Below are 12,240 nucleotides of genomic sequence, written 5' to 3' on the forward strand. Positions count from 1 at the left end.
GGAAGCAACCTAAATGCCCATCGACAGATGAATGGATAAAGATGTGGTACATATATGCAACGGAATATTATTCAGCCATAAAAAGGAACGAAATTGGGTTATTTGTAGAGATATGGATGAATCTAGAGACTGTCATACAGAGTGAAGTAAGTCAGAAAGAGAAAAACAAATATTGTAAAATTAACGCATATATGTGGAACCTAGAAAAATGGTACAGATGAACCAGTTCGCAGGGCAGAAATAGAGACACAGTTATAGAGAACAAACGTTTGGACACCAAGGGGGGAAAGCAGCGGTGGGTGGGGGTGGTGGTGTGATGAATTGGGTGATTGGGATTGACATGTATACACTGATGGGTATAAAATGGATGACTAATAAGAACCTGCTGTATAAAAAAATAAAATTCAAAAAAAAAATTATGAGTGAGAACTTCTGTGGGTTTCAGCAAAAGCAGTTCTAAGTGGGAAGTTTATAGTGATACAGGCCTTCTTCAAGAAATAAGAAAAATCTCAAATAACCTAAACTACCACCTAAAATAATTAGAAAAAGAAGAATAAAGCCCAAAGTCAGCAAAAGAAAGGAAATAATAAAGATCAGAGAGGAAATAAATAAAATACAGATCAAAAAAAACAATAGAGAAGATCAATGAAACCTAGAGCTTGTTTTTTGAAAAGATAAACAAAATTGATAAACCTTTAGCCAGGCTTACCAAGAAGAAAAGAGAGAAGACCCAAATAAACAAAATAAGAAATTAAAGAGGATATATAACAACCAGTACCACAGAGATACAAAAACTCATGAGAAGAGTATGAACAGTTATATGCCAACAAATTGGACAACCTAGAAGAAATGGACTAATTTCTAGAAACATACAACCTGCCAAGACTGACTCAAGAATAAATAGACAACTTGAAGAGACCAATCACTATCAGTGAAATTGAGTTTGTAATAAAAAACAAAACAAACAAACAAAAACTCCCAGCAAACAAAAGTCCAGGACCGGATGGCTTCACAAGGGAATTCTATCAAACATATAAAGAAGAACTAATACCTATCCTTCTCAAACTATTTCAAAAAAAATGAACACCCCCAAATTCATTCTATGAGGCCACAATTACCCCGAGATAAAAACTAAACAAAACCACTACAAAGAAAGAAAATTATAGGCCAATATCTTTGGTGACTATAGATGCAAAAGCCCTCAACAAAATATTAGCAAACTGAATCCAACAATATATAAAAAGGATCATATACCATGACCAAGTTGGATTTATTCCATGGTCACAGGGATGGTTCAGCACTTACAAATCAATTAGTGTGATGCAACACATGAACAATAGGAAGGATAAAAATCACCTGATCATCTCAGTAGACACAGCAAAAACTTTTGACAAAATTCAACATCAGTTCATAATAAAAACTCTCATCAAAGTGGATATAGAGGACCATATCTCAACATAGTAAAGTCCATTTACGACAGACCCATGGCCAACCTCATACTCAATAATGAGAAGCTGAAAGCCTTTCCTCTAAATTCAGGAACAAGAAAAGGATGTCCATTCTCACCACGTCTATTAAACATAGTATTGAAAATTCTAGCCACAGCAATCTGACATGAAAAAGAAAGAAATCACAATCAAATTAGAAAGGAAGAGAGAAAATTGTCACTATTTGTAGATGACATGATACTTTATATATTCTTTGCGTGTTCCCTGAGTGTCTGGAGTTGTTCTGCATTTGTGCCAAGAGAAGCTCCTTGGCTAGGATGTCCATTATTTGCTGGACCTCAGGGTCAGTCATGACTCATTGGTTCCCATCTTTAAATTGTCAATTGTCATGTCAGTTCTTGACTGTCACACTGATCATTGCTGATAATTATCTCCTGCTTCCTATAGCTTGAGTCCGAGTCTAGAGTCTTCTGGAATAAATCCATGAGAATGGATGGGCTCCAGGTTAGAACTTATTTCCTATTCATTCAATGCCAGTGGTCTGACTGTTACACAACTTCAGCATCTTGTGGGGTCTATTGGGCAGCTTGTTTAATATTTCCATGTTCATGGCCTGGGGAGAGTTCCCTTTCTGAAAACATTCATTGCATTTATTCTTTCTTCCAAAGTCAAGTCAGGTTTGACCTAAACCAGTCATTCTTGTTCTTCAGGATATTTTCTGTCTGTTTACAATTTTTTAGAATATTGAGGATTTAGTGTTCTGCCAGAATATGTATTTTAGAAATGATGCATTCATATTACTTTTCTTTGAAGTAGGAGATGTCGATTTGGGCATAAGCTTTTATAATTTCTCAGTAGTCCTCTTGCATATCTCCCCATTGGTCTCCAGATATCCCCTTTTTATAAGTCATATTGTATTAAGACTCATCTTATTGAGTTCATTTTAATCTGATTACATCTACACACTCCATCTCCAAATAAGGTTACTTTCTGTGGTACTAGTGGTTAGGACATTTAAATTTTTAGGGGACACAATTCAACCTATAACATCCTCCTTAAAGGTTCACTTGACTTTAAATGGTCTAAGAACTGAAGAGTTTCAGCTTTCTACAAACAGGCCTCACCTCATTTGTCTGGAAGTCTCATCTCTTGACAAAGGTTGTGCTATGATTGCTCTAGAGTTCATGATTCTGGAAACTCATTTGTTTGCTTCTTAGTAATTTCAATGCATCAAAAATGTCCATCACTCTGGACCTTATTTGCTTATTCTTTTAGTTCATTTATATGTTTTTAAATCTAACCCAGAAACCAGTTTCATTTTTGCTTCTTAAATATGAATAAAAATTTCAGCATCACTTCAGATTCAAAGGTTTTCCCCATCCCCAGCTCAGGGTTGATCTAATTCAGAAAATTATAGTTTGGAACAGAGGAATATGTCTATTGTAGTTTGTTCTTCTTGTTCCTCACTGCTGCTGCTTTTAATTCCTTCAATGAAGTGAGAAAATAAAGATAAGAAAACTGTAATCTGGCTTTAGTGCCTTTATATTAGTAGATCTTTCCTTTATGGGTTACGTTTTAGTACTTTTTTCTTTAGCAATCCCTCCTCATTGGAGACTTCCCACATCCAGTTGCCTAAAGTAGTGAATGCATACTTCTGCTGATGTCTTTTGATCCTATCCATTACCACTGCCTGCCACCTCTTACAGTATATTTCTAGACCCTTTCTGCTGTAGTTAAAATAACCCAACGAGTATCCCTCTCAGGTCAGGTGCTTTTGGAGTGATTTAAATTCTGCTACATTTCACTAGGTTCAGGTAGCTGAAAGGAAACGTGCCCCCTTAATATATTAATTATTGGCATGCTAATGAAGCTATTTTAAATTTTGAGTTGTAAGTATTTTAGAGTCTTTGAGTAGAATTTTATGTCTTCAACATATATAAATTTCCTACTCTAATGCTTTCCACAAAAAGAGCACTCAGTGTGTTTGGAGCATCCAACTAGTATTATCAAAGTTGGCCAAACATGATCCTAATTGCAAATATGTTGTTAGATACCAGTACCAGATAGTCTTCTGTTTTTGAGAGAGATAAACAATCATTTTAAAATTATAAATATGTGGGTATAATACTTTTTAAACTAGTTATGATAATCTATTCATGAATGTTAATTTTTAAAAATAATATATATATCCTCATGATCTTTATATATTTCATTTGAATTTATGTACTAGTCCATCACATCAGGAGCTTTAAAAAAATATGGTACCTGGGCTTGACTCAGAGATTACAATTTAATTCGTCTGGGGAATTCCCAGTGGTCCAGTGGTTAAGACTCCACGTTTCCACTGCAGGGGGCATGGGTTCAGTCCCTAGTTGGGGAACTAAGATCCTGCAAGCTGCGTGCTGCGGCCAAAAAAAATTGGTCTGGTGTGAGATGTAGGTATAGGCATGTTATTAAAATTTGTCCAACTAATTCCTTATGTAGTTATTTCAGAAGGTCTGGGACTAATCTTCTTATTCAAAACAAAATAAAACAAAACAAAGCAAAACAAAAGCATGTGGCTTCCGAGTGAAACTGAGGGTAGTCATCAGTTAGATCCATTAAGTGATAACTTGGTTAATGAATAATAAGCTGCAATCTGCCTTCACTGATTAAGTTGGCTGTTATTGTTTTTTACAAACATTTGCATATCCTCTAAGCAGCATGTAACCTAAACAATAAGATGTTTGCCCAAGTCATTTTTTCAGGAACTTGGAGTCAACTCAGTCCAGTTTGAGCTCAAACCAGTTAAGACTGGTTGAGACCACTGACCACTGGGCATGCGCCAGCATCTGATGGTGAGCTTTTGACGTCAGAGGGCCAAAAAGTCGACCCTCAGAACATCTGAGGTCACCATTTTGTGAACATGTGTCCCATGAAGAAGCATATAGCTCAGTTGTGCTGCCACAGAATAACAATTACCTCACCTTTTTCTTATCTCCAGTCACCTTTCTCCATGACCCCCATGCCCCAGACTACCCTGCTTCTTTATCCCATAAATATCTAAAGCCCTTCACCTCCAGGGAGGAGGATTTGAGATTTGTTTTCCTGTCTCCTTGCTTGACTGCCTTATGAATAACCCTTTTCTTGCTGCAAATCTCAGCATCTCAGTGTTTGTCTTGCTGCAGATGTACCTGGTTTGGTAACGCAAGCATAAAAATGATATTTTACACTCAGTCTTCCTTGCAGAGAGATGGGGTCATGGCATGGTGGGCAGGTGGATATGTAATAAGCCTACTCCTGGGAACCTTCTTCAAGGGAGAGCACACACACACTCTTCTTTGACCCTACCTGCTTCTACTGCTTGAAACACAGTTACCAACTTCTTGGACTCTGAGGTGAAGGCCACAAAGGGCAGAGCAACAAGAAAAAAAAACAAACCTGGGTTCTCTTTAAATAAACAGTTTCCAAATAAGTTATTTAAGTAACTAGTTACCACTAGTTACTTAAATCAGAAAGTCTGGCTCACACTATGTTTCTCCTACTTAATAGTTTATTCAGTGGCTAATGATTCAGGCTTATTCAATGAGTCTTCCAAACATTTCTTGAGTCTCTTCCCTTTTTTCCCCTCCAATGCATTTACTTCGATTTTCACAATCCCTTTTGGATTTCTGCAAAGATATTCTAAATCATTTCTTTAATTCTATTTTCACCCTCTTCAGTATGATTCTACACTGTTGATGAAATGATATCCATAACATGAATATACTATTTTGTTCTCACAAGCTCATTTTTCACAGCTATGTATGTATAAACTCAGCATAAATTCCAAACACTACAAAGTATTAATAGTTAAAAATTTTTTTCGAATTATTTAGTTTATTGCCAGTTACCCACACCCACCTATTTTCTATTTACGCTATTATAGCGATTACCCTCTTATCCTATTTACCCTATTGTATATATACTATTTACTGTTTACCCACACCCACCTATTTACATAGTATCTTTTGATCATGTCTGTAGCTTTGCTTTCTCTTGCTTGTGTCTTTGCACATGCTCTTCTCTCTGAGGGATAAGATCTTATTGGCTGCCTCCCCCACTAGGGTCTGCCTAGATGACACCCACTCAGACATAGAGAAATCAGACAGTCCCTACTCTCAGGGAGCAGATAGAGTAATACAAAAGAAAAGAGAAGGATACAAATAAGTCCGTTAAATTACAGAACACAACTGCCATGAGAAGTTCAAAATGTCTAGAAAATTTAGCTTTTAAGTAAGAGATACTCCATTGTTCTTCTTATGGATATTATTTAAGTCATTATTAAAATCACAGTCATAAATAGATGTCTTTTATAGCTGGATAAAGCCTTTATTTAACACAGCATTAGCTATCATTAAATAAAGGATTCCAGTTTATGTTGAAAAGCACACTTTCCTTTATTTCGTTTACTGATACCTCATACTTGTCACTGTCTTCTGAGACTAACAGTAGTTGAACTGAAGAGGCTCTGTTATGTTATATAGAATCCCTGGATACAAACTCAAGCATGATAGTTTTCTATGTCAGTTTTATCTAACCAAGGCTAAATATCACAGATTCAGAATAATAATAGATCTTGTTTGGATAGCTTAAATTTAACTTACTAAAAATGCTTGGCAGGGCAAACTTAAAGAGCCACCAGGCTTGTCTTCACCTCTGTATCCTTAAGGCTCACTTTCACACTTTATTCTTATCTCTGCTCAGGTGTCATCTCATCAGTGTTTCCTTCGAAGACCACCCTGAGTAAAATGACACTCCTCCCACCCTCCCGGCCCTTATAACACTTAGCACACTACCAGATAGAGTACACATTACATTGTTTGTAATTTTGTTTATTATCTGTCTCCTCATACTTGAATAAAAGTTCAGGAAAGTGACAACTTTGCTCTTTAGTTCACGATAAACTGTTTTGAGAATAATGTTTTGAACAGATTAAGTGCTTAATAAATATTTGTTGAAAGGATGAACCTTCAGAGAGTAAGGAACTCCTAGAGTGAGAATAATGAGAATAGAAGTTAATTAGTCCAACTATCTATGACACCGTCCGAAGAGACCAAGTACAGATGACTGGGCTCTCCTCAGAGTCTCTGATTTAGTAATTCTGGGGTGGTACCCAAGAAATTGATAGTTCTGGTAAATTCCCTGGTGATCCTCATGTGCTGGTCAGGAGACCACACACTTTGACAATAACTAATTTAGAAAAACTCCTGGGGTTAATGAAGTAAATTTTTGTATCATTCAAAACTGTATTTTTTTAACAAATGAATTGTTTAAATTTTTATTGAATCAATTCATCTTCTTTCCCCTTATATTTCTTTAAGAATCAGCAATAACTTAACCAAGGTTGTGATTTTTAAGTTATTTTCTATTACAAATGTGATACCTATAATCAGGATACTAGAGTCAACTCTTAAGTATAACAAAGTGATTATATGTACATTACTATCTTTATCTGGGTTCTGATTAAATTATCTCAAAGCTTAGTAGAAGAGTCCTGTGTTGATCTGGTATTAAAATCAGACCACAGTGCCTCCCAGGACATACCCTGTGAGTTTTGTTGGTTGTTTATACTACAAATCCATTGAGCTGGGAATGGGAGAGTTGGATTAGAAAGTAAGTTTCAAGGCATGAGGGGGAATGTGTAAAGGTAACTAATATTTGTTGAATGTAAGTGACTCAACATGAGGATGAGAGTTATGTTAGTTAATGAGGCTTAAGTTCAGTAACAGAAAAAGTGATAAATTCAAAATAGCATTTTAACTTTCTGTGTACCCATTTATTTCAATAGGTTTTATACCTGAAAATCCAGAGTTGGGTCCTACGTCAAATCCCTAATGGTAGTACATAGAAGAAAGACATCTTAAGAAAAGAAAGACAGACAAAGAAATCAAAACTCCCTAATGTATCACCTCCAGTGTTGAGGAAGTAGCCATTGTTCATAGATGGGTGTCTAGATGTGGCCATTAGTTAGCATTATTTCCCAAGAAATCTCAGCCCAGGCTGCAGCTACAATGTACCACTGGCCATTTTCTCTCCTCAGTTCTTCCTTCTCTCTGATACCATCTTCTGCCCTCACTAGAAAGGTCTTGTTAGTGTATTTATTTGCTTACTTTGTTGTGTCTGTTTTTCTTATCACTCATGAAAAGGAATAAAATAAATTTTTTTAAATCATGGGGAAATTACAGCTTTCAATAAATGGCATAAAGTTCTAGAGCCTTGATTCCCGATTTATAGTTTTGTTGTGTGCCGAGAAGGCAATCTTAAACTCTGTGGCACTCCAGGGTTCTGCTGTCACGCCTGAACTAGGGGCTCATCAAAGCCCCAGGCAGCCCAGAGGCTGGAGAACGCATAGGGGCAGGGTCACCAGAGCTAATTTGTCTTAAGTGGGTCCTGGGAATTTTTGAGGACTTCCACACTGTGTTCTGTATGTTACGAGGCCCCTTCCTTCCCATCACTGATAGAATATTCCTAGATTTAATTTCATCATATTTCACACGTTAGTATTTCTTTTTATCCCTTAAGTTTCAAATCAAAATGTCCTTGCATTTTAGATTCCAGAAAGACATAGAAAATTTTTTCCTGTGATCCCACATCACTTCACTTATAACCCCATTTTATCTGGTCTCATCAATGTCTTCCTCAATGGATAGTAAACAACTTTAAATTGGATACAAGGCTTCCTTTTATTTTACACTTGCATAATTTTACAAGGTGCCATCCTGTGTTACATAATAAAATATAAGCCAAATATGACAGTTATGTGACCCAATCTCATCTTAAAATCATATTAGCTAACGCTCTTGGATTATGAGTATCCAAAATTGTACCTGCCACAGTTAATCTGAAGAAAAAAGGAAATTAGACTGAATTATTAAGTATGTGAAACCCATTTTGGTGGATCAGTTCTATTCAACTTGTAAACTTTTTCATCGATGGAAAATGGAGCTAAGCCAAATATGAAAAATTGTTTCTTTTTTTAACCTGTGCTACCTATTTTTTTTGAAACAGAACATCCTCCAAAACAAGAACAAAGTCAGTTTACTGTATTAATTTTTTGAAATGCAATATGCATTTCTTAGGCATTGATTTTATTTATTTAATTATTTTTTGTAAGTCATACATGCCACAACACACAAAGATGGCTACTTATGTAACATCCTTCCTAATACATCCAAGTCCCAAAATAATATTCTCTCTTAGACAAATATGTTATCATGAACTAGGTGCCACAAAACAAAAGGTATTCTAATACTGTATTGAAAAAGAATTTTTTTGAGCTCTGAGTGCTTAAGAGAACAAGTAAATGCATCTGCTATAATTTTCAATCAGTAACTCTATTGTTCAGAGACCTAGATGACAATATAAGAACCCTGTAAGTATTTTCTTCAGAAGAGGAGAGGAAACATATAGAATCTGAGACTAAGGTAGGCTGACAGGTTGATTTAATACCACCAGGTGCCTGCTGTTTTGCAGACACAATTGCAATGGCTCTATTATGTAACAGAACAGTGATTTTCAAAGATTTATGATGAACACATGCAGTAGCAAATATGTTAATAAATTGATTAAGAAAAGTAAAACCCTTTCCAGTATTCTTACTTGGAGGCAGATCCTGCATTTTGGGAATATAAAAACACTCCCTGAAGTGCCTCAGCTTATCTTCCTCATCGAGGCGGAGGGCAACCCTCTCATCTGTTGGGTGACATCTAAGTTCAGATGCGATGCGTCGGACTGTGTCAGCTGGTAACTCAAGAGGTGAAGGTTCCATTATAAGTTCTCCTCTAAAAATTAATTTGAAAAAAATTAAAAATAATCTAGCCACCATCATTTTTTTTTTTTTGGTAGAAAATTAGCTTTTAGGTAAAACACCTTTTGTTTTAACTAAGCTTCTCATCTTCCCAACCTCACGAATAATATAATTAACAATCAGCATTAAACCCCATGCCTGAGTTTTTCTCATGCACATAATAATGAAAATAATAGTAACTTAGGGATGCTGAAAGGACTGAATTAGGTAATGGTGCTCAAGACAAAGTAAGCTCTCAATAAGTGTTAGCTCTTTCCATTTTTATTTTCTGAGAAGTGGTCCAAATTAATGACATTCAAACATACATAATGTCAGCACTTTTTCCTTTAGGTGTCTTACTAGGAGGTAACAGTAAAGATGCTTTTGTGAAAAGTATAGAAGAGCAGTGCCCCACCTAGCTTATCCTCCTTCTCCCTAGGCCACCTCCACTCTCCCATCCCCAATGATTCTTGGATCATAGTTTTAAAAATATGAACATATATACAATAGAACCTTAACAAATTCTTTATTGTGAATAAAAACAATATCGATGAAAAAGTATTTAAACACCTTAAATAATGTTAGTAATTTTTGCCATATGAAGACCAAAGAGATCTACCTGCTGCTGCTAATGAGAAACTTCTCTTTCACAGTCATACAGAGCATCTTTGAACAAAGCAGGACCCTGTGGTGTTTCTTGAAAGCACTTCCTGCTTCCTTTAGTCATCATTCTAACACTTCCCACCTTTTTGGAAAGAAAAGTTAAATTTCGGAAAGGGATAAATGACAATGGAGATTTATATTTATATTTATTTTGTATTTATTTTTTATATTTGTATTTATTTCCCAAAGTTTTAGTTTTTTGAAATTGAGCAAGAATAGGAGAGGCTTCCTGTTTAAGATGGCAGCGCAGGAAGATACTGAACTCACTTGACCCCGCAGACACACTGAGTCTACAACTACATATGAAGCAGTTTCCTCTGAAAAAACCTAAAGGCTGGCTGAGCGTCAACTACACATCAGGAGAACGAGGAGAAAACCACACTGAAGTGAGTAGAAGAGGCTAGGACACAATCTGGGCTTAACACCCTCTTGCCCATGTGGTGAACCACAATCTGGAGGGAATCAAAACCTGGAGCTTCTCCCTGAGAAGCAAAGGGTTCGAACCCCACATCAGATACCTCAAGTTTTAAGACATGCATTTAAGAGACAAGCCCCCAAAACAGAAAATTTGGAAAGTCAATAGGGCTGGAGTCCCAAGACTCACAAAAGAGTAGGGACCTGAGTAATAGCTCTTAATGAGCTTACGTGCTCAGACTCATCTGTCCCAGGGGCCGGCTCAGAGGCAGCCAATTGTGCTTAGACTTACAGTCAAGGAGGCTCACCTGCTTATATTAAAACTCCGGCCTGAGGGGTGGGCATCTAATTTAACACACACATCTAAGAACCCGTTGGAACACTCTCTGGGAACAGAGACTGGTGGGTGTCAAGAAATTTGCTCAGGCTAGTTTTACTTACATACTTGTACTATTGTCGACACCACATATACAGTCTTCCATTTATTTACTCTTTCAACAAATATTTATTGAGCAACTGCAGTGTAGCTCCAAACACTGGTAGAACAGCAGTATCTAAGAGAGTATATAGTGACTTTTGTTGAGTTCACTTTTTAGTGGAAGAAGGGAAACATAATTAAATAAAATAATGTAACTTCAGATAGTTTCAAGAGCTATGAGTAGAGAGAGCAGAGAATGGGATAGAGTCATTGGGGCATGGAACTGCTACCTTAGAGGGGTGGGTCAAGTGCATCTCTCTGAGGCAGGGATATAGGAGCATTTCTGAATCATGTTATAAAGTTAGGCATGTGAAGATCTGGACCTGGAGGAAGATGACAGAAAGTGCAAAGGTCCTGAGGTGGAGATGGGTTTGGGCTGTTCAACTAATGCAGTCATCGAATCAAGGAGAAGGGAAGACTATAAGGTAAGAGAAGCAGAGGCAAAAGTTTATCATAAAGAACGTTGAAAGCCAGAAGGGAGTTTGGCTATTTTTCTCTTTAATGGGAAATCACTGGAGGGTCTTGAGTAGGAGAATGATATGATGTTACTTTACATTAAATAAAAGTCATTTTTTCTGCTTTCTGATGAATTATAAGAGTGAAAAAAAGAGAGGCAAATTAAGGCTACTTTAGTAGTTCAGGGAAAAAATGATAGTAGACTAAATACAATGAGGGGAAAAGTAGAAATGTGTGGATTTATGACATATTTTGGAGAAAAAAGTAGATAAATTATCTCTGGTGAGAAGAAGAAAGGGAGTGACTTTTAGCTTTGGGATATGAGCAAATATGTTCAAAGTGGTGAAATAAATATCTAGGAAAGAAAAATTTTGAGGAGGAAAATCAGAGTTCTGTTTAGGACATGTTAAGTTTGAGGTGAGTATTAAACATCCAGGTAGAAGTATCAAGCTGGGGATTGAATGTTTGAGTCTGTAGCTCATGAGAAAATTGCATCACAAGGTAGAAGTTTGATATTTTTCAACTCATAGACTGTACATAAAGTCTAGAACTCTTAGGGACCAACTGAAACTAACAGAGATGAGGTTCTAGAATCTCAGTTCAGTCATCTTTCTTCTACCCCTCACTCTCTCTCCTCCCCCCCCCCCCCCCCCCCCCGCAACCAACACACACAGTGTTAAGCAATTAAGAGTTGTATATCTGAGTGTTTTACAATAGACATACTTCCTGTATTCTGAACTTAAATTCTCCTGCTTGTTTATTTGACCTCTTCCTTTCTCAATTGCCAATTGTCTCCCCTGATGAGCCATTCTTTATATTCCCAGATAAGGTTACTGAGCTTTATCTGAGTATGTTTTTTAGCTTCTTTTTAGTTAATAGTTTCCAGTTGCTCCGATTCATGCTTTTGTACCAATGTCAAAGCTTTTGATATAGATGTTGATGGTTCTTTTAATACCTGACCAAACTAAATTATT

At 36.5% G+C, this 12,240-nt stretch overlaps 1 protein-coding gene across 1 annotated transcript in view; it reads right to left on the reverse strand.

Moving 5' to 3' along the window:
* KYNU (kynureninase) overlaps window positions 1-12,240 on the reverse strand; it is a 109,739-nt gene that overhangs the window by 85,238 nt on the left and 12,261 nt on the right. Inside the window, 2 exon segments of the mRNA XM_082395823.1 lie at window positions 9,069-9,250; window positions 9,875-10,000. Coding sequence (XP_082251949.1) covers window positions 9,069-9,250; window positions 9,875-9,921 — 229 coding nt within the window. The 5' untranslated portion in view covers window positions 9,922-10,000.

This window comes from Balaenoptera borealis (genome assembly GCF_965194805.1).
Source record: "Balaenoptera borealis genome assembly, chromosome: 6".
Lineage (NCBI taxonomy): Eukaryota > Metazoa > Chordata > Mammalia > Artiodactyla > Balaenopteridae > Balaenoptera > Balaenoptera borealis.